Genomic DNA, 21951 nt, shown 5'->3' on the forward strand with positions numbered 1-21951 from the left:
AGTTCTGACCATTCACAGAACCCTAGGCAGGCTCTGTAGGTTCCTTCCGTACCAGCCCACAGTCCAAGAACCCTTCCATTTTCCTGAGCCTTGGAAGTTTCAAAGTGGATCTTTGTGCAACAAAGTTTCCAGCCACTAGCCCCAGGCATGCAAGGGCATCCTGAAAGCTGCTTCCTTTTCCCTATCTCCCAGCCACAAACTCTGAGGTTTGTTTTTGGACTCCCCTGTTTCTGTAACACTACAATTGAATGGAAATTTCATGTGTCCCCAAAAGACTTATATCAAATATTTTCTCAAGAAATGTCATAACTTTTCTGTGATTTAATATCTCAAGATAGTGGCTGAATTCAATGATAAAATTTAAGGTTTAAGGCGGCTGCTCTAAGATATAAAAAAGATGGAAGCCAGTTCAAGGATACACCGTGGTTTTTAATTAGTTTCACGCTGTGTGTTTATTTTTTAGCTTTGCTTGCTTGTTTGTTTTTGGAACAGTACACTTCCTTCACCATAAGTTTGATTTCCTTTCTCTTCCCCATCTGGCTTTATTTATGAGTAATGGTATATCGAGTGGGTTTTTGTGTCCCCTCCTCCTCCCTCTTCACTCCCTCCAGTACCCTCACACTTGTTGCTTCTGGACAGTGTGAGTTTCCTGACACTTCCACTGTCCCCCACAGATAGGCATTCAGGTCTCTCCCTTTATGGTTTGGGGAAGAAGGAAGTTCTCGGGTGCCCAGATTCCAGAAAACACAGTGCCTATGGGCACCCTTTTAGGCAGGTTTATGAAAGTCTGGCAAAGCCTTGGTGGGGGAAGGGAGGTATTTCCTGGCTGCTGTCTGCCTAGATCCTCCTCCTTCCTCCATTCCTCCTCCTTCCCCCATTCCTCCTCCTCCACCTACCTCTGACCTCAGGGCAGCTTTGGTGTTGGGAAGACAGCCATGCTCAGCAAAGTAGCCAGAAAGCCTGGGGCAGTCAAGGTCCCACAGGGGCATTAACAACAGCCTGAATAACAGGGCAGCTTTGGGAGGGGGCTACCTTAGAGAAGGTTACAGCTAGTGTGATCAGGACTTTCTGATTAATGTGATTTCAGTTATATTTGACTGGTGAAACTTAACCAATATGAGTTCTATCCATTATTATTTTCACCGCCCCTTAAAAAATATAAGGCTGAGATTACATTTAAGTCTGGCAAGAAAGGGAATTTGGGGGCATTATCTTGGAATTGATCTTTAATTTTTCTTCTTTGTGGACAGAGAATGTTCAGTATGGCATAGATTGTTACTTATTGAGACTTTTGGGTCCTAACAAGAGGTCAGTTTTTGCAAATGTTCCATGGGTTCTTGAAAAATAAATGTGAGCCCTAGCTGGGTAGCTCAGTTGGTTAGAGCATTGCCCTGATGCACCAAGGATGCAGGTTCGATCTCTGGCCAAGGCACATACAAGAAGCAACCAATGAATGCATCAATAAGTGGAACAACAAATCAATGTTTCTCCCTCTCTCCCTTCTTCTGTCTCTTTCTCTAAAAAAAAAAAAAAAAAAAAAAAAAAAAGAAAAATCAATTGATGAAAAAATTATTGAAATAAATAAATAAATAAATGTGTACATTTTCTACAACTATATTTCAGCCTTGATCACTGTGCCCAGAACACTGTAGGACTTCATAACTACCGATGTTGAATTAGCCTTTTCAGATGAAACACGGTGCCTGTACAGCAACTTCAGAATCTCCCTAACATGTTGGTTCTGTGACACACAATTTTGTGGAGACACGTTACGTCCCCAAAATGTCTAATTCTGTAATGCCAGAGAAGCACCCTGCAGACGTCCTGGGTGGAGACCTCACTGCAGGTCTCTGGAGGAGCTCCTCCTCTCATGCACTGTGCTGATCACTTGTATCAAGATCTCCTTGGGTACTTCTTTAAAAATACAGTTTTCCAGGTCTCACCCAGACCTACTGAATCCGGATTTCTGAGGATGAGGCCTTTTAAGACTGACTCCCTCCCTTAATTCTTATGCACACTAACATTTGAGTACTAATCGGGACCCATCATAAGAGACTTTTCAGCTTTTCTTCTTTGAAAGAACAACAAATCTGTATCATTTTATGTAAAAATGGTTATACTTTCAGGGCCTCCTCATTGGTCTACAAAGTCTGTCATACCATTGAAACGCTGTTCTCTGGAAGAAGACTATCAATATACATCGTCCCCACAGCACTTCAGTAGCTGCTCTTTTGTAGGTTTTCTAATTAAATCCTGACCACAGTCCTGTGAGGTGCTGGAGTGGGTTGAAGGTGGCCCCCCCAAAATATGTCCACCTTCCAACCCCTGATACAAGTGAATGTTTCCTTTTTTTGGAAAGAGTCTCTGAAGATGTAATTAAGTTGAAGATCTTGAGGTGAGTTCGTCCTGGCTTACCCAGTAGGACCTAAGTTGAATGATCAGACAAAAGAGGAGAGGGCACAGGTAGAGGGAAGAAGGCCACATAACTAGTGACAGAAGCAGAGATTGGACTGATGTTGTTGCAAACCAAGGGACTCTTGGAAACTGGAAGAGGCAGGGAAGGATCCTCCCTTAGAGCCATCAGAGGGCATATGGCCCCCCTAACAGCTTGATTTTGCATTTCCAGCCCCTAGAACATTGAAAAAAATAACTCTGTTGTTTTAAGTCACAGAGTTTGTGCTACATTTTGGTGGCAGCCCTAAGAAACTAATACAGACTGGTATTATTATTCCCCTGTACAATCATACAGCTGGGTCTACTGTAGTGGAATCCATTTTATTATAATAACCACCAGGTCCTAGGAAAATGGTAACCTTGAGTTGATTCTTCCTTTTAGGGAATTTGTGATATAAGCACATTCCATTCCACCTTGATGGACCCAGAGGTAATTACTGCTCATTTAGTAAAGTGAAAAGGCTGGGGAGGAGTTACAGAATTTCCAAAAATCTGTGTAAGAATTATTCTGGCTAGAAGAGTGTGGCCCGCCATGCCCTTCACTGGTCCTTAGCCTGGGGACATTCCTGGCACAGCCAGCACCAGTAGCCCCACAGACATGGATGTGGCTGTACTCCTGCTCTCCCAGAGTGGGGAGCTTGCCTGATGTCAGCCTGCCCTTAAGCAGGGTGATCCCCTGGGCTTTCACTTCTGTCTGGCATTATGTCCACCCTTTCAACTCCCTTTACAAATTACTCTTGGTTTCCTCAGCTCATGTGAGGGATCTGTGGCAAATGATAACAAAGTTAGTGCTCACCGTGGCCCATTTCAGTAACAACCCTCTAAATATATATTGAACTTATAAAGTATTCATGGATCTAAAAGCACTTGAGTAGAGCTTTAAGGTTAAAACATTAACTTCAGATGGATCTGAATCTTCGAGCAAGTTACTTAACCTGCCTGAGTGTCAATGTCATCACTCACAAATTGAGTCTCACTTCCCGGAGCTGCTGTGAGGATTAAAAGAGAGTATGGAAAGGGCTTGTGATGGTTAGAGTTAGGGTTAGTAAGTGCTGAGAGAGAGCTATAATTATTATTCAGTGTCTTAACATTTCAATACAGTTTTGACTGTCTCTCATCACTTTACTCCACCCCAGGCTTTAAGGCTTTCCCTGTTTCTTAAAAATTAGGTAGGCAAAGTGTGGGCATTGTAGGGTTAACTTTAGGCTCTCTTATGAGGTATTGATTAAATGTTTCTTTGTGGTCTAAAATTGGCATTTAGTTTGAATACTTACCCTACTGCTGTTATATTTTTCCTGTGTGGGAAATGTCAAGTGGGGTGGGTGTGAAATACTGCTGACTAGGGATATTGAACATGTGAGAGTTTTAATGACAGTGGTTTAAAAAAAGACAAGCATATGGGATCACTAAATTATTGATGATGTTTTTGCTCTAGTGGATTGATAAATAATACATATTTAAAGGGTTATTTCCTTTACATTTCTTTAGAGACAGCTAAAGAGTATTCTCATTTGAGTTTAAAGAGAACTGACAGTTGGAGAAAGGTCAACAAAATGTTCATTCATGCAGTTTTATGCCAAAATCCCTACGACTTCAAATATAAATCATTTTATATAACCACAGCAAATAGTCTCCCTTATTTTTAGAGCAGAACAGGGCAATGGATTTAACTGAGCAAGGGGTGGGGGAGGGAAGAGGGAACTTGAAATAATATTAATAACAGAAGTTTCATATTAAACACCATCACTTTTTTTCTTTGAAAACCTCCAAACGAAGTTAGCCTCTATGAACAAAAACAAGAAAGGAACCCAACATTTATTCTCCGAAGCCTATTAATTTTCTGACACATTAGGTCTTTAGAATATGTTATTCTGAAAAGGGATGATGTGGGGTGACTGGGGACAGATATTGGGAAAACTACGAAGCCAGGTGAGATTCCTTTCCATGGGTCTGGGAATGCCCAGGAATTCTAGGTCAAGTTTTGTGTGCTATGCATACGGGTATGGGGGAGAGGCATAAGACCCATGCTTTTCATCAGATTTATGGCCTTGGAAAAAAATTAAGATCTTTTTGGAACTGGCAAAGAGGAATGAGGAGGTCAAAGGCATAGGGTGAGGGGTAGGGGATAAAGGAGGGGAGGAAGAAACTGATGTTAATTAACTTCTCACCTTCCTTCAACCTTCCCACCTCCATAAACCTTGAGTGTCACTCTCGTCGTCGGCAGCCGTCCGTCTCGAGAGACGATGGTGTAGCTTCTTCAGAGTCTATCTGCACCGCCAAGAATGGCTGTGCAGTCCGACTCGGGAGTGACACGGTATCTGTCTCCTCCCGTGTTGAATCGACATCTTGCGATGACGCTGAAGCTACAGAGCCTGGGCAGGGTAATATGGAGGGTCTGCTGTTGCCCATGCAGCAGACCCCCCCTCTCTTCGCAGCTGAAGGGTCCAAGGGAAAGACGGAGTCGATACAGCTTGGGTTCAGGTGCGCCGCAGGAGTTGCCGGTGTTGACTACAACGTCAAACCGCCTTAGGGACTCCGGCTCCGGATTTTCTGTCGGGGTTTACTCCCTTAGCCTTTCCCCTGAAGAGGTATGCCGCAAGGCAGCGGAGGTTTTTTGGAGTCAGAGTTTTCCTTCTCTGATGTACCCTGACTGGAAGATCGAACCAGCGACACTTAGCTCGCAGGCCGACGCTCAATCCACTGAGCTAAACCAGCCAGGGCAAGAGTGTCACTCTAAATTTCTGCTTATTCAGCAATACCCTAAAACACTGATCACTAGAATATGAACATGAAACCATCCAGCAATACCAGTAAAAAACCCAAAAATGTCTTAATTCTTTTGTTCCTTGAATTATAGTTTTCTGAAAGTATGATTACTTTTTTGTATATTTGGTTTTAACCTCTATCTCTGCAGTTTTCAAAAAGGATGTAAAGCAGGATATAAACCTATAATTCAATTATTAAACTCAAACATTTTGGATGATGAGGGGATAGTTGAAATGTTTTGATTGAATGGGAGAATGTATTTTCTTTACTAGCATTTAAAATATGTCCTTCCTACAAGCACAGATACTGCACCAGAGCAGAGACCACAAATCCCCTCGTTGTTGAGTTCATTGCTGAGTGTTAACTGTCCTGTACCCACCTATATAAAAGAAGTATGTGTCTGCATTTCACTTTTTATCCACACCTAGAAATTTCCCTGCTTTGCTTTCTCCCACCTCCCTAATCTATACCAATGGATTTCATATAACCACTTACACCCCCTCTTTTGATTGTAATGTGTAAAGCAGGGTGCAGAACTGCCATTCTCTGAAACATTTGTCCATCTGTTGAGGTTTTGCTTCCTGGCAATTGCTGTCAGTTTGACTCAAACTCAAAAAACTCTTACAGATTTGGATGTTTCTTATGTTGACAAAATTAAAGGCTGGTTTTGGGCGTATTCCAGAAGGTACCTCCTCTAGAGCCCTTCTTTAAGCTGACAAGCTATAGAGAACAACTGTTAGATAAAACAAAGACAGGAAACAACAATTTTCTTGAAAGATGGTAGCATATATCTGTTAGAAAGTATGAAGAACAAATCAATTAAAGTCTCAGCAATAGAAATGGTTGAGGGTGGTACTGGTGATTTGGAAAACAGACAACTTGATTTGGGTTTTACGCTACAAACTAGTAAAGTATTGCCCCATTTTGGGATGTGAAGTGGCATTTTAACCATCATGGTAAAGTGTTGTCCAGAATTTTTCCTTAATCACCTTAAATTCTCTCAAAATTCCACAGGACACTTCAGCCAAGGACAAAAGCTAATCTGCTAAGAGGAGAACTTGAGTAACATTGTGTGTGTGTGTGTGTGTGTTTAAAAATATGTTTTATCACTACCAGCAGGAGGGACATGCATGGGATGATGGATACGGTGGGCTCAGGGTCTGTGTGGTCTCTGAGGAGATGAAGATGACTGGGAAGCTGAAAGGAAAGGGGAGATCTGGAGCCAGTTCCAAGGGCTCCTCAGGTGTACTTCTGGGAACAGCTACAGGAAGCTGATGGCAAGCTACCACCAGACCACTGATAAGATTAAGACGTTCTTAGAAATCTAGCTGCCCATCATTGTTCATGTCCAGTTTCTTCATCATGAGGTCAGGAACACCGGGGTCCTTCTGGTTTTTTGTGAATGCAGCCAGTTCTGTATTCATGAAGGTTAGGAACTCAGACTTGGAAAGTGTGTAGGCTGTTACTGTCCTTGCCGGAATACCTCTGGAAAACAGCAATCATCTTCAGGGCTAACTCCTTTTGTTTTCCCCTCAGCTTTATTGAGGTATAATTGACAAATAAAATTATAAATAGTTAAGGTGTATAATGTGATATTTGATATACATAATACATCGTGGCTAATTAACATATCTATCACCTCACTTAATTATCATTTGTGTGTGTGTCTATGTGTTGAAAACACTTAAGATCTACCTCTTAGCAGATTTCAAGTATACAATAGTCATCATACTGTATATTACATCACCAGAACTTACTTATCTTATAAATGAAAGTTATACCCTTTGGCCAACACCTCCCCATTATTCCCATCCCCCAGCTCTGAGCAACCACTCTCTGCTTCTATGAGTTTGACTTCTTCAGATTCCACATACAAGGGAGACCATACAGTATTTATCTTTCTCTGTCTCATTTATTTCACCCATATTTTCTCAAATAGCAGGATTTCCTTCTTAGTAAAGGCTGAATAATACTATATACATATGATGACAAGGATGTTTAAACAAACAAAGAACTATCCAGGTGGCATCCTGTGATCAGAATCAATCCTCTTATTCTCAGACGTCTAATGTCTAGTCCTGGATCCTGGATGGTGATCGCTAAACTAGAAGCCCTGCAGTCAGACAAAATCAGATTAATTCTGGAAGCCACTCTTATTAAGATAGAAACAGTTACTCATTTTAGAAAGTTTTCTAATAACAAGGTTAAGCCTTGATTAAATAGAGAACTCAGTGAATCAGAATGCACTATTTGGGACCTAGCATACACTTTCCCTGTAGCTGGAGCTCAGTAAATGTGCATTTACTCCCCTAAGGAGTAAGGTTGAGACCGCACTGCAGAAAGACCTACTGAGCTGGGGCAATGTTTGATGTCCTCCCTCACTCCTTTTCTTCATTGGTCTTTCGTGAAAAGAGATCTAAGATGACAGGAAATGTGATGACTCACCTGACATCAGATAGAGTCCTTTTCATTTGTCCTTTTTACTGACCTCCATTCTCTGATGTTGGGAACCACCGTGTTATGCTCGTGAATGTTTTTATGTTGCAGAAGACACACATGGATTGCAGCGTGGCTCTGAAGATTGAAAGGTCTGATGCGTGTGGCTGTCTGACAGCTTTCTGTGTTCTCCACTGTCCTTTGACTAGAAAAAGAAATCAGAGCATGTTTTAATCATGCTGACCAGCAAGGGTCAGGGACGCCTTCGCTTTGGTTTGCGTCTCTGGTTGTGTATAGTCACACCTTTCTTTAAAGGTAGGTTTTGTTTTTGCTTTATATCATAATCCCTTTTTAGTTACATGTATTTACTCTTCTTTTCTAGTTGTGATTGAGCAGAGAAATGAAATAGTGTAAGGGAAAATATGTAGAGTGTCTGTATAGGAATTACTATTGTTACAACTGTTAATCTATTTTTTATTGGTTAGGCTTAACATGTAAGATGGAATTTGGGGGGCTGGGACGGGGAGGACAATAAAACATTGTAAAACCTATTTTATTTTATTTCCCTAATTAAAATATGGTAATAATAATAATGCAGTTTTCTATCCACCTTTGCCATGGATGTATTCAACTTATTTACTTGTATTTGTATTAAAAAAATTTTTTTTCAAAACTAATTTGTTCTCTGATACTATTACTTAAAGTATGAACTCTTACATTTTGTAGGTAATCATCTTTGTTCTGGGAAACATGTCACATTACGATGCTGAAATGTGTCCTAGGACTAAGATCATTCCTATTAAAAGTTAAGACTTGGAAACAGACAACTGCTGCTCTGCCTGAACAAAATCACATTTCCCTGTGCTGTCGGCTTTGCAGGGACTTGCTTTTCAAGACCCACGGAGGGTTTCTCTAACATGTCTCTAAGGAAAAAAAGAAACGTCTCGGGGTTGTGGGGGGAGATGGGTAATAGGGAGCATTTTTAAATTGTCTGTTTTATGTAGAAATATTTCTACCATTATTAGTTATTATGGCAAGCATGTTGTTTTACATTTAAAATAGCTCTTTCCTGCTGAAATTTCAGTGTTCTCAAATGCACTTGTCAAGCAACCTTTTTTATTTAATAATATAACACCTGTCCTTTCGTTCATTTTCATCTAATGAGTTCTTCAGTTTCTCTAACTTTTTTTCTTTCCGGGTATAAATCCCTTTGGGAAATTGGTAGAATAATATTTCAGGTGTCAAATTTGAATTCTATAAGGGAAGGTCTAGAGGGGGCATATTAATGAAATGAATTACGCCAAATGAAGGCACATGGCCTACTTTCGATGCATTCTTAGAAAAATACAGAGAGATGGGCATTAAACTAATGTCTAAAATTAAGCAACTGAAAATAATATTATTTAAGAACCAATTTTGAGTTATTTAAAAAAACAATTTAAGTAATTTTGCCTGAAAAGCCTAGCACTCTCACAAGTCTTCATTTTGAAAAGGAGTATGGCTTGTTAAGACCTTAATAAAGGTCTTAGTTATTTCAGTTTGCTTGTGAAGTTTCCCTGGCTAAACACCTTGCTAGATGAAGAAACAGGTCAGTCAGATCAGTATTTTGACACGAAAGGGCAGGACTATTCATTAATTACTGGGTCAGCAGGATTGCGAGTTACATTCAGTGATATAAGCAAAAATTGGAACTAGTGTCTTTCTCTTTACCTTTGTGTGCCTTAGACTTTTAGAAGTGCCTTTACTCACATTATTTTATTTGATACTGCACTAGTCCTGAGGTGCAAGTATTACTGTTTTTTTTCTTGGACACGCCACTTCCCTGATCACCCAGTAGTGGAAGCTGCCTGAAACTGCCCACCGGCCTACACCCTCTCTGTTGCTCTAACATTTCCCTCTGTTTGGCCATGCAGACTGTGCAGGCTGTGTGTCGGAGGAGAGACTCTTCCACAAACTGTTTTCTCATTATAACCAACTCATCAGGCCCGTGGAAAATGTTTCTGATCCCATCACCGTGTATTTTGAAGTGGCCATCACACAGCTGGCCAACGTGGTAAGTGCCTCACAGTCACCACAGGTACCTCAAGGAGCCCTGACTCTGAGGGGGTCAGAGCAGTTCCCAAACATTGTTCCACTTATTCCACATGGTAAATATGGGAATTTTAAAAATACGAACAGACAAAAATCTACACGGCTACTGGCCCTTCGCTGCCATCGCATTGGGAGGGAGACACTCTCCCCAGTGATGCTTTCAGAACCAGCGGGTGAAGCGAAGTGCTGAAGGGGACGTTGAAGGGAGAACACAATGGGAGCTAACATCATTGTGCATCCCTTCGGCACCAGGCACTGTGTCTATACGTGTGGCTTTCTGCTGCAGTTTACAACTGAGGAGCAGAAACTCAGTTAAGCAGCGTTTCCCAAGGTCACACAATTACAAATGGTGGAACTGCGATTTGAATCAGCCCTGTTTAACGCCAAAGCGCATGCCGTTTTCACTACATAAAAAATTGCTTTAAGACTTCTATGTTACATAAGAAAGAAAAAAAAATCAACTTCTTTTTTTATAGGATTCCATTCAGATCTGGAAAAACAGATGGGAATTTGTTCTTATTTTAATTTATTGTTACCATGTTCTAGGGCAAATAGGACTAGAGTCTTTTCTTTTGACTAATCTTCATGCCCTACTTGCTGGGAAAGGTGGGAAAGGAGGTAGTGGGACTGGGTACTCTAACATAGAGGAGGCTTAAGGGCCCCAAGGCATGGGAGGGGGTAGATCTGGCCTGAGGCTCAGGATTTGGACCAAATTCCAGGAATAGGCAGGCTCAGGAAGTAAGGGAAATTTGAAGCATCTCCCGAGAGGAGCAGCGTTAAAAGAGTTGCTGAGACAACAGTGCACAGAGGGAGGAAGCTGCTCTCATCCTATCAGCCCAGCCCATGGATGGGGAAGGAGCCCTCCTTCCTCCTAGAGTTGGCCCTGGGTGGAACAGTGGTGTCTCTCTAGGTGCGACTGGGGAAAGACTGTAATTACAGGTATGAAGTCAGGGCCCACCATGTTTCTGTAATCCATGCTTCCCTGTGGACTAGGCTGACCCTGGCCCAGTCCTCTAGCCTCTGGCCCAGGTTGAAAGTGGTATATAATGGTTTAAAAGAAATAAAGAAAAAGATGTTAACTAACTTAGATGGACCCACTCATTCCTTTAATAGATTTTTATTTAGTTCCAATTCTGATCCTTCTCCCCTCCTTCTCATTGGGAAGCTGAACTGAGTTTCACCTAAAGTCTATGAGGGGAGCCACCTCAGGGCACAGCATCACTTCAAATCCCTGATTGATAGGCCCTTTCAGGACATTGTTCTGAAGATGGTGGTGTGGGGGTGGGGCACTGCTGAGGGGAGATTTTGACCTTAGCATTTGACTGCTATCAGAGATTTAATGAAAAGCTACAGCTTAAGTAAAACAAGTCTATTTTTTCTTGTGTTAACAGAAATCTAAAGGTTAACAGTCCAGGAAGTTAACACTAGGAGGCTTTGTGGCATCAGCAATTGCCCTGCCATGTGCAGTTGCCCAGGCATGCACTACACAGCTCCAGGGGATGTCAATCACATGGCCTGTGATGCTAACAGCATAAACCATACATGGTGACATTCACCAAGGTTCTTTCTGTCTTTCTGTTTCACCATACTTAGCATGTGCTTTCTTCCCTCAGTGTTGCCTCGTGGTCCAAGATATTAATTATTCTTTACATATTTGGTACAATTTTCCAGGGACATCTACTGGGACTGTAAATTTCTTTTCCAGGAGGTTTTATACTATAAATTCATTTTTTTTTTTTTATAGCTATAGGCTATTCAGATTATCTATTTCATCTTCTTTGAATTTCGATAGTCTGTGGCTTTTGAGGAATTGGTATTTCTCTTAAGCTGTTGACTGTATGATAAAGTTATGCTTAGTAGTGTATTCTCTATTATTTTTAATGGCTACAGGTTTTATAGTGATACCTCCTATTTTATTCCTGATATTGGTGATTTGTATCTTTTCTCTTTTTATTTTTGTCAGCCTTGCTAGAGTTTTATCAATTTGTTGTTTTTCCCCACAGAGAATCAATCAGCTTTTTGTTTCATTGAGTTTCTCTATTCTTTTGAATTTCAATTTTGTTGATTTCTGCTCTTATCTTTATTTATTTTTTCTTCCTTCCTTATGCTTGTTTTGGGTTTATTTTGTGCAAAGAAGGAGAGGGAGAGAAACATCAATGTGCAAAAGATACATCAATCAGTTGCCTCTTGCACACCCCCAGCTGGGGACCTGGCCTGCAATGTAGGCATGTGCTCTGACTAGGAATAGGACTGGCAACCTCTCTGTTCACAGGCCAGCACTCCATCCACTGAGCCACACCAGCCAAGGCTAATGCTATTACTTCTCTTTTCAGCACTGTTTTAAGCTATAACCCTCATATTTTGATATCTTGTGTTTTCATTTTTGTTCATTTCTATGTATTAAAAGTTTTTTTGAGACATTCTCTTTGATCCATGGGTTATTTAAAAGTGAGTTGTTTATTTTTCATGGGTTTAGAGATTTTCCCATGTCTTTTTGCTGTTGATTTCTACATTTGATCTTAGACAAAAGGCCAAGAAGCAATTGTTATTGATTTCCTGTTTGACTCCATTATGGTCAGAAAACACACTGCATGATTTCAATTATTTTAAATTTGTTGAGGTTTATATTACGGCACATGATACATAAAAAACAAAAAAAGCTCTTTTGAGTAGAGTGTTCTATATATGTCAATTAAATCTTATGCTTGATTATGTTTTCAGATCTTCTATAATTTTGCTGATTTTCTGTCTAGTAGTTCTATTGGTTGCTGAGATGGAGGCTTTGAAGTCTCCAGCTATAATTGGGGATTTGTCTGTTTCTTCTCTCGGCTCAATCAGTTTTCATTTCATGTATTTTGAGACTATATTGTTTGATGTGTGTACAATTAGGATTATCATATCTTCTTGGTGGACTAATTCTTCTACCATTATATAATGTCTCTCTTTGTCTTTAGTAATTTTTTTTTACTCTTCAGAAGTAATACTTCAGCCTACTTTGACAGATATTAATATAGTCATTATTTTTTTTTTAATTTTGGTTTTTCAATTACAGTTGTCCCCTTTTCCCCTAATTTCTCTCCCCCACCCAACCCACCCCCTAATATAGTCATTATTATTGATGTGTTGAAGGCTATCTGTTCTCATGTGAGGCACCAGTAGTCACTGTAGGCCATATTCATTGTTGTCACTGAGCCATAGTGAGCTTTAGGGATGGCTCTATGATACAGTATAGCCAGGATCCCCAATCACCAACTCCCTTCTAGAAGGTTCTATGTCCTCTGCTGCTGTCTCAGTCCTCAGGTTGGCCTTAGAGCACCAGAGATCTCTACATGGAAGTGTGTTTGCTGCTGTACAGAATAACCTTGGTCACAAAGTTTTCAGGGTGGATGATCTTTCGGTGTAGGAGTATGTCTACTGTCCCACCCTCACCCAACCATAGAGATCTAGGACAAAGCCCCTGTCCAGTGCTTTTGATGGCCTGGCATATTTGAAATGACAAAGACCTTGTCAAATATAGCACATCTGGACTTTCTGATTTCAGTCTCTGCTGCTCTAGAAGCTAATTCATGTGAAATTTTAACTCAATTCTTTAATGCAGGTGAGGTATCACCTAATTTATTTTCTTGAGAGATACAGGGTAATGGTCCTAGGAATGTGGAGTGGTATCATGGGTCTCTTGCCTCCTCTGGCTCGGCTATCTGATGACAGTGTTCACAGCCATTGATGTGGTCTGCAATTGGATATAGAATAGGACTTGCCAGACAAAGTCCTGATCCATGAAGTTGGCTAACACCTTTGAGGGTGTCTATATCACATAAAGCTTCACTAGCCTGTGGAAGGGTAAGTTGGAAGAGAGGGATGATGTCAGGATAATATTAACACCTGATATCAATTCTCTGTATTCATGTACAGAGAGGAAAAAATCTTTAGAAGATACTTATGACAGTTACCTCTGAGACCTTTCTGGACTGCAGAGCTAGTCCATTTTTTGACTGACGGCCAATAGATTTATTGACATGGCCTCTGCTGAAGTTTGTAGGTCACAAGGTGACCTTCTATGAGCAGATGGCACAAACCTTAGCTTTGGATACTTGTAAAATCATGGACTCCTTGGCTAATGGATAATCCATTTCTTTGCTTTCCCCTGACCAACGGGAAACCATGAATGTAACTCCTTTTGTTGACCTTTTAAAATACTGAGCCTTACCATGACTTGACACAAACCCATTTGTAGAAGGAAGCTTGACAGGTCTCCAGTTAGTTTTTCAGGGGGAGTTGGAGAACTGCAGAGCAGCTCGGTGGACTAAAGCAGGCTGGTATCTGAGGTCTGGCCACGGCGTTTGCAGCTACAGTTGAGCTCTTTTACTTTGGAGGGTGCTCATGTGTTTTGGGAAGCAAGGTTGGTAAGTTTGGGAACTTACTGGGCCACCATCAGTAAACCTCAGCTGTTGTGCCGTAAGGCTGCTAAAGGCTCTGGAGGTGTCTTCATTAGCTTTCCCACTGAGAGCTGAGAGCTGGTTATGAACACATTATAACTGGAATATAATAAGCTTGGAATGTTTTTCTTCCAGATAACTTCTTGTCTTTCTTCAGGTCATTTAGGTACCTGCTTGAACCACTTCCTCAGAGAAGCCTTCTTAGTTCATCCTGTCTAAAACAGATGTGTGTACATATGTGGTGTGTGCATGCATGTGCATGTCTGTACACACGCATTACTCCAGTCCTCTTTATTTTTCGTCATAGAACCTGTCACTATCTTACATTATATTATATATCTATTATTGATTTTCTGTCTCCCCATCTAACAACTAAGACGTGAAGGTAAGGAACTTTTTTTCATCTTGTTTACTGGTGTAGTTGCAACATTTTTAGGGCACATAGTAGGTACTCAATAAATATTTGTGTAATGAATGATTGAAGCAATCAGCAGTCGCTTGGGTGGCACTGGGATGTGCTTGTGGGGGAGTGGCAGGTTCCAGCTGGAAAACTCCATGGTGAGCTGAGGCTGATATTTCAAGGGGCATTTGGGCTCAGGACTCAGAGCCTGTAGAGAGCGGAGGCACTGTTGAGGAAGGGAGGTTTTCAGGAAATGGAGAAGAGGAGCATAAACACAATGAACCAGGTTCAGGTACCAATCATTATCTGCGGTATTTCCCCTCCCTCCTGCACACACTCTTCTCTCCCTTCTTTGCTTTCATGGACTCAGAAAGCTTTATGGGCTGCAGTGAACAGAAAGGCTCCACAGAAGTGCTGAGGCTTAAAGCACATTTGAAAGACAGTCTTTAATTCACATTTTCTTTCAATGTCAATAGGGTTGAGGCCAGATGTGGAATATCATGTTTCTGGCTGCTTTTTATAAGTTGCCTCTTCAGTCTTCTTTGATCTCCCTCTATTAGCATGAATAACTCAGATTTGTCTCTTTTTTGTAGTAATTCTTAGTCTAAGATCCACCTGTACTAGCAATATATTTGAGGCTAAAAAATGTTGTTTCTTCTTCCCAGGATGAAGTAAACCAGATAATGGAAACCAATCTGTGGCTACGTCACGTATGTGTCTACATCACATGTCCTCTTGGACCTGTTTTACTCGTGTGTCAGCCTAATAATGCCTAATGGATAAAATCCTCTAGCATTCCCTCTCTTCATCTCCAGCTTATGTTAGAGCATAAAATATTATCTATCTCCAAAGCCTGAAGTCCAGCTCTGGTAACAGCTGGCTTGATGTAAACTTCACAGGTGCAGCAATTTAGTGACCAAGTCCTCTAAGACAAAGAGACTCTGCCCTTTCTGGTTTCTGCTCTCAATCTTCTATTTTTATTTATAACTTGGGCTCCAGAGGCAGGAGTTTGCCCACTCTTTGATCCTGCTGAACTAAGCCTGGAAACGTCAGTAGCTGAGCATGAGAGCATGTGGATTAGAGTCCCACCAGCTGGCTTTATGTTATACCATTTTGCCTTTCTTTTTGTCTTAATCTTTTACTTAGATTTGGTAACAAACTCATCGTCATACACTTGAAGAACTTTTTAATCTTAGAAATGAGTCGCTACTCCAATGTGAATATAATCCATGGAACATGGAAGTTGAGCTTATTAATTAATAAACTATAGATAATTCTCTAATATGCATTAAATGATTTATGTTTTCAAAAATCAACTTAGCTACCTATCATCTATTCCCCATGGATTTAATCTCCCAACTCTTGGTAGAACTCAATGTACTGTTCAATTAAGAACTTAATTAAAAACAAACAAACTGCTGAACAAACACAGGACTAACATTGGAAGAAATTTATGAAGTAACATTTTGAAGCCTGACTTCTATTTCCTTTAGATCTGGAATGATTATAAATTGCGCTGGGACCCAATGGAATTTGATGGGATTGAGACTCTTCGAGTTCCTGCAGATAAGATCTGGAAGCCTGACATTGTTCTCTATAACAAGTATGGGAGTCTGATAGCGGTAGTCTCTTCTCAAAGCTGTCTTTGGGGCAAAGTGATCCATAGCAAAGAAGATGTTACTAATGGTTTCTGATTTACCTTTCAGTGCTGTGGGCGACTTCCAAGTCGAAGGCAAGACAAAAGCTCTTCTTAAATATGATGGCACAATCACCTGGACTCCACCAGCTATTTTTAAGAGTTCCTGTCCAATGGATATTACCTTTTTCCCTTTTGATCATCAGAACTGTTCCCTGAAATTTGGTTCCTGGACATATGACAAAGCTAAAATTGATCTTTTAATCATTGGATCAAAAGTGGATATGAATGATTTTTGGGAAAACAGTGAATGGGAAATTGTTGATGCTTCAGGCTATAAGCATGACATAAAATACAACTGTTGTGAAGAGATATACACAGATATAACCTATTCATTTTACATTAGAAGGTTGCCAATGTTTTACACCATTAATCTGATTATTCCCTGTCTCTTTATTTCATTTCTAACTGTGTTGGTCTTTTACCTTCCTTCTGACTGTGGTGAAAAAGTGACACTTTGCATTTCAGTTCTGCTTTCTCTGACTGTGTTTTTGCTGGTCATCACAGAAACCATCCCGTCCACATCTCTTGTGATCCCACTGGTGGGTGAGTACCTACTGTTCACCATGATCTTTGTCACACTGTCCATCGTGGTGACTGTGTTTGTGTTGAACATACACTATCGCACCCCAACAACACACACCATGCCCAAGTGGGTGAAGACAGTTTTCCTCCAGCTGTTACCCCAGATCCTGATGATGAGGAGGCCTCTGGACAAGACGAGGAAGACAAGTTCTGATAAAAACCCCAAAAGCATTTCTGGTAGGCCTACCAAAGTCAAGTCTGATAATCGCAGAGAACCCAAACTTCTTAAAAAATGCTGCCACTGCCATAAATCACATCAGCTTGCCACCAGCAAGAGAAGATTAAGTCATCAGCCTTTACAATGGATGACAGAAAATTCAGAGCATTCACCGGAAGTCGAAGATGTGATTAATAGTGTTCAATTCATAGCAGAGAACATGAAGAACCAAAATGAAACAAAGGAGGTAAATGCATCTTCTCTAGCTTGCCTACCTGCAGCAGGCCTAGAGGCACTTTATAGACGTGGTCAGATCTTCAGAGTAAGTTCTGTTTACAAGAGGGTCAGGCAGCATTACTCTAAGATCCAGTTCTGTTGGTATGCGGGTGTGGGTGGACTGACCCGGGGTCAGGTAGCCCCAGAGCAAATCTCCAGCAAGTGAAATCTGTTTAAAATAAGCATTCAGGGCCACCTTGGTTAATAAAACCAAGAGCTCCTGCACAAGAAACAGTGGCATACAGGGGCGGAGAGGGGAAAGCTGCCCCGGGAGGGGAAGGAGAAATGACTGCAGAGCAGCTTGCAATCTGAGGGCGGTGGGAGGAAGGCGGGGGTGGGGTGGGGGGTGAGTCCTCTGCAGCTCTAATCCTGCTTATTCTACCTCAGAGGAGGTGCTGATTAAATGAGCCTCAGAGATATTTTTATCACCAACATTCTGCTCCTGCTGCCCAGAGTCTAACTATAGTAGTGTGGGCTTCCTCCATCTTCCAAAGGGAAAGCTCCAGAAAATCACACCAACTTTTCATACCATAGGGATGACTAGCTGAGGGCATCTGAAAATTCAGGCTGGGTGTCTGATTTTTACCTCAGACCTCAGTTAGCATCATCCGTATCTCCTAACAAAGGGACATCTCGAGACCTAAAGTCTCCCCTGTTGGTACAGGGGAAGACACTGTGACTGCATGTCCTTCAGGTGCTGGGTGGAGCGCATCACAGGACAAGTGAGCCTAGAACTCCCCTTCATGGTGACACCTTCCTAAAATCTAAGGGAGACTTGCTGTGGACTTAATCACAACCAGGTAGGGCTCCCAAGACACAACCGGGGAGACTTAGGCAGAAGTTAGGAGGTCCAAAACTGGAAGGATGTGAGAAATGCAATCGACTCTCCATAACCAGCATGACCTTGAGGTCTAGAGTGCTGCCTGTTCCTGGTAAGGGCTACTCCATCATGCTGCATGTCCTACGCTCCCTGTCTCTAACCTATTCCCAGACTTGCCAAGGGGTGAGGTATCCACTGGCGCCAACGACAAGCAAGAACTGCGCTTGGTGAACAGCTATTTCTTTGGAGTGCTCCTTGTAGTCAGGAAAGGTCCTTTGTGACCCACAGAATCCTGGCTTATTGAAATCTTACTCACACTCCATAGTTGGCTTCATGAGGCACTAACGGGGAGCATGTATCCACCCTCTTCAGACAAAACAAAAGGTCTTCTGTGTACTTACTCTGAAGATCTGACCATGTCTGTAAAGTGCTAGAACATCTTCTTTGAAAAGGAAGAAGCTTATTGATGAGACAGAGCACAGTTCTTACAGTTTTGATTTTTTAAAGATTGATTTGGCTTTTTGTTTGGCTTTCAGGTAGCAGATGACTGGAAATATGTGGCCATGGTGGTGGACAGAGTATTTCTTTGGATATTCATAATTGTCTGTGTGTTTGGAACCGCTGGGCTATTTCTACAGCCAATACTGGGGAACACAGGAAAATCTTAAGGATGTTATCTTTAGAAATTTACAGATGCTATATTTGTTCTGTGTTCCCTACCATATGGGAAGGGATATAAAGCTTCTCATCTAAGCCCCCCATCTACTGAAGCTGATGACTAGATGAAAGAGAGAAATTGATTGCAAATTGGGAGCCTGGATACTCTCCTTTGTTGCACAGAGGAACACCTGAAATTTGCTACAGCGCTTGATCCCAGAGTGATAGCACTCACAGACTTCTCTTGTCTGGCCATGTTCAGCTTCCAGGGACATGATGAACCACAATGCAGCGAGCCATGTAATCTATGTCAAGCCACACTTAAAGGGAGTGTTGTCATCCCTCCAGTTTATGCCACTGATCGGTAGAATGACAATTGCCAGACATGAAACGACGTTTGCAATGCTCGTGAACTCTTGTAGGTTTGCTTTCTTGTGCATATCTCTGTGATGTAGCTCACACACCAACATTAGTTGATACATTAACTGGCAAAAAGTAATAGCAGGTAGTCAGAGTTGATCTCAGGTGGCTGTATTTAATCAGCATTTATCTGGCAAGAAGCTCTGGTGGCAACTCAGCACTATGCTAGGAACTGCCAGGCAGCAGAAATAGGTTGTTTTCAAGCAGTTGCAGCTTTTTAGGAAAAATCACAAACACAAAGATCTCCAGGACCAGGTGTCACTTGGGGAATGTAACTAGAATGATCAAAATAAGAGACCTGGTGTGGCGTGGCCAGGCAAACCCAGCACAGCCTTTGTTGTCCTTTCTCACCAACATTTGGTCATTGTAGCTGACACTGAAAATAAAACGATTTCTTCTAACACGAATGGTGATCTTGTACCTTTTGGAGAGGGAATTCTGTTTTATTCCACTTGATTCTATGATCTTCTTACTTATTGTATAAATATTCTCCTAATAATATAAAGGTGTGTTTTAAAGTAGAAAAAAATCTGCCCTAACAAAGGAAATACTTTTTTTTTTTTTTGCCTTTTCCCTTTTAGTCCTTGCCTATTTGCACATACATAATTTTTTACACTTCAACTTTACCTTGCAATTTAGTATTTTTCTGTTGTCTCAACACAACATACTGGCAATATTTCTCCACGATGTTACATACTCTTGAAGTATAATTTGTAAGATTGCATAATCTCTGTTGTGTCGATTTACCATGCCTTCTAATACCCCATATAAATGATTCCTTGCCTATCTCATCAGGCACTATGTGATACACCAGGCAGAGATCTTGAATTTGAATTATTCTGTTGTAAAGTGTTTTTACTCCCTCATATATTTGTGATTGAAGTACCTATATTTTATTTTCCTATCTTTTTTGTTTTACTGTTAAACCAATTCAATATTTAATTTTATTTTTGAAAAAGTTTTAACGGTGGTAAAATACACATAGCATAAACATATCATCTTAATTATTTTTAAGGGTAAAGTTCAGTAGTATAAATACACTCACATTGCACAACCATCACCACCATGTACCCATGGAATTCTTCCATCTCACAAAACGCAAACTGCACCCATTAAACAACAGCTCTTCATGCTTCCTCCCCCTGCACTGACAGCCGCCTTTCTCCTTTGTCTCTGTTAATTGGACTGCTTTGAGTATCTCAGGTGAGTGGAATCATACAGTATTTCTCTTTTTGTAATTGGCACATTTCACTTAGCATAATGCATCCAAGTTTCATCCATGTAGTAGCATGTCAAAGGTCTTTGCTTTTTAAGTCTGAGTAATAGTCCACTGTGTGTACATCCAGTATTTTACTTATCCATTCATTTGTCAGTGGACAATTGGGTTGGGGTGCTTCCACCTTTTGGTATTTGTGAGTAATGCTGCTACGAATACCAGTGCACAACTATCTCTTTGAGACCCTGCTTTCAATTCTTTTGAGTATATACCTAGAATGGAATTGCTGAGTTTTGTTGTAATTCTATTTTTAATTTTTTAAGGAACTGCCATACTGTTTTCCACAGTGACCGTACCAACTCACACTCCCTCTCAAAATAGACAACTGTTCCGTTTTCTTCACATCCTCACCAACACTGTTGAATGAATTCCACCACAGGTGGAAGGAGGTGCAAGAAGTGGGAGAAGGAAGATGGAGACTCTAAGACACACGGAAGCACCATCTGAAGGCCTAAAGAGCACATACTTGGGATTGCCCCACCCAGCACCAACCTCTCCCAAGGCCTAGGATGTGCCTCTTGTATGTAGTGGGGGACAGGGCAGTAAGAACAGGAGCACAACATCTGAGCATGGCCCCTTTACACATCCCCCATTGTGACTTTGGAACTGTCATCTGAACCCTCTGGCAGTACCAGCCGTTCTGAACTGGGTATGTGACTGCACCCCTTTTACACACACACCTGCACACTATTTCTGGTGTTTGGAAAAGTCTAAAAGGGCAGTTTGGGTTATCACAATGACTGGGGATGCGATGCAAGTGTCATGTAGAACCTGGGGGTAGGGGTGTTAAACATTCTATAATATGTGGGACAGACCAATGTAGGATTTTCCTTACCGAACCACCCATAACCACCCTGTGAAAAATTAGAAGCCTCTTGAGGGTATTAGCGTGGAGCACGGGCCTTTGAAGGCACGTGCTCAGCAGGTTTGTTGAGAGGCAGCCACACACTCTCACTGGGTACAGGAGCATCCATCCTGCTGGAGTAACAGTAAGGCTGATCCTTCCCAGTCTTTAGTCCTTGGAGGGTAGAATTTTGCAGGTGAAGAGGACCTTCATCTGTAACAGGGATGAGGATAGTGCATTTCTCATAGAGCTGTTTAGAAGGCTGCCTGAGTTCATCTTCACAACTTACCATCTTCTTTCTATGATTTCCCTTTGGATACTGCATTCTCCTGGCCTGCTTGGATCCCTTCTTGTTGCCCAAAGCTGGAACCATCTTTGAGCATTCAGGGTTTTATCTAATTCTGCAGTAGGCCAGGCAGCCTTGCCCCAACAGCAGTTACTCTGCCTGAGGTGTGACAGTCAACATACACCTGTGCATGTATTGCTGCTCTCGGTTAATTTTCTCACACCTAAGATTGTCCATGAACCAAAGAAATCATATTGCTTTTATTTTCACTCTTACTTTATTAACATATTCAATACAAAGTCTTAATGAAAGAAGGAATATATGTTAGGTTTAAAAAAATGATAGTTATCA

At 41.3% G+C, this 21951-nt stretch overlaps 1 protein-coding gene across 1 annotated transcript; it reads left to right on the forward strand.

The window, feature by feature from the left end:
• The first annotated feature begins 7840 nt into the window (after positions 1 to 7840).
• Positions 7841 to 19587, forward strand: CHRNA6 (cholinergic receptor nicotinic alpha 6 subunit). Its single transcript, XM_090258951.1, has 6 exons — positions 7841 to 7971; positions 9570 to 9709; positions 15249 to 15293; positions 16077 to 16186; positions 16290 to 17268; positions 18654 to 19587. Exons 1-6 carry the CDS (start codon positions 7893 to 7895, stop codon positions 18783 to 18785), a joined length of 1485 nt encoding a protein of 494 aa, XP_090115077.1. The 5' UTR covers positions 7841 to 7892; the 3' UTR covers positions 18786 to 19587.
• The last annotated feature ends 2364 nt before the right edge of the window (positions 19588 to 21951 follow it).

The sequence above is a fragment of the Furipterus horrens genome, unplaced genomic scaffold, assembly GCF_987537825.1.
Source record: "Furipterus horrens unplaced genomic scaffold, mFurHor1.1.pri manual_scaffold_12, whole genome shotgun sequence".
Lineage (NCBI taxonomy): Eukaryota > Metazoa > Chordata > Mammalia > Chiroptera > Furipteridae > Furipterus > Furipterus horrens.

What these genes read in the sequence shown, in the direction of transcription:
- CHRNA6 (XM_090258951.1), top strand. Translation starts at nt 7,893, where the DNA reads ATGCTGACCAGCAAGGGTCAGGGACGCCTTCGCTTTGGTTTGCGTCTC. An exon ending in AGTCACACCTTTCTTTAAAG is followed by an intron (nt 7,972 to 9,569) that starts GTAGGTTTTGTT and finishes TTGGCCATGCAG; the next exon opens with ACTGTGCAGGCTGTGTGTCG. An exon ending in CCAATCTGTGGCTACGTCAC is followed by an intron (nt 15,294 to 16,076) that starts GTATGTGTCTAC and finishes TATTTCCTTTAG; the next exon opens with ATCTGGAATGATTATAAATT.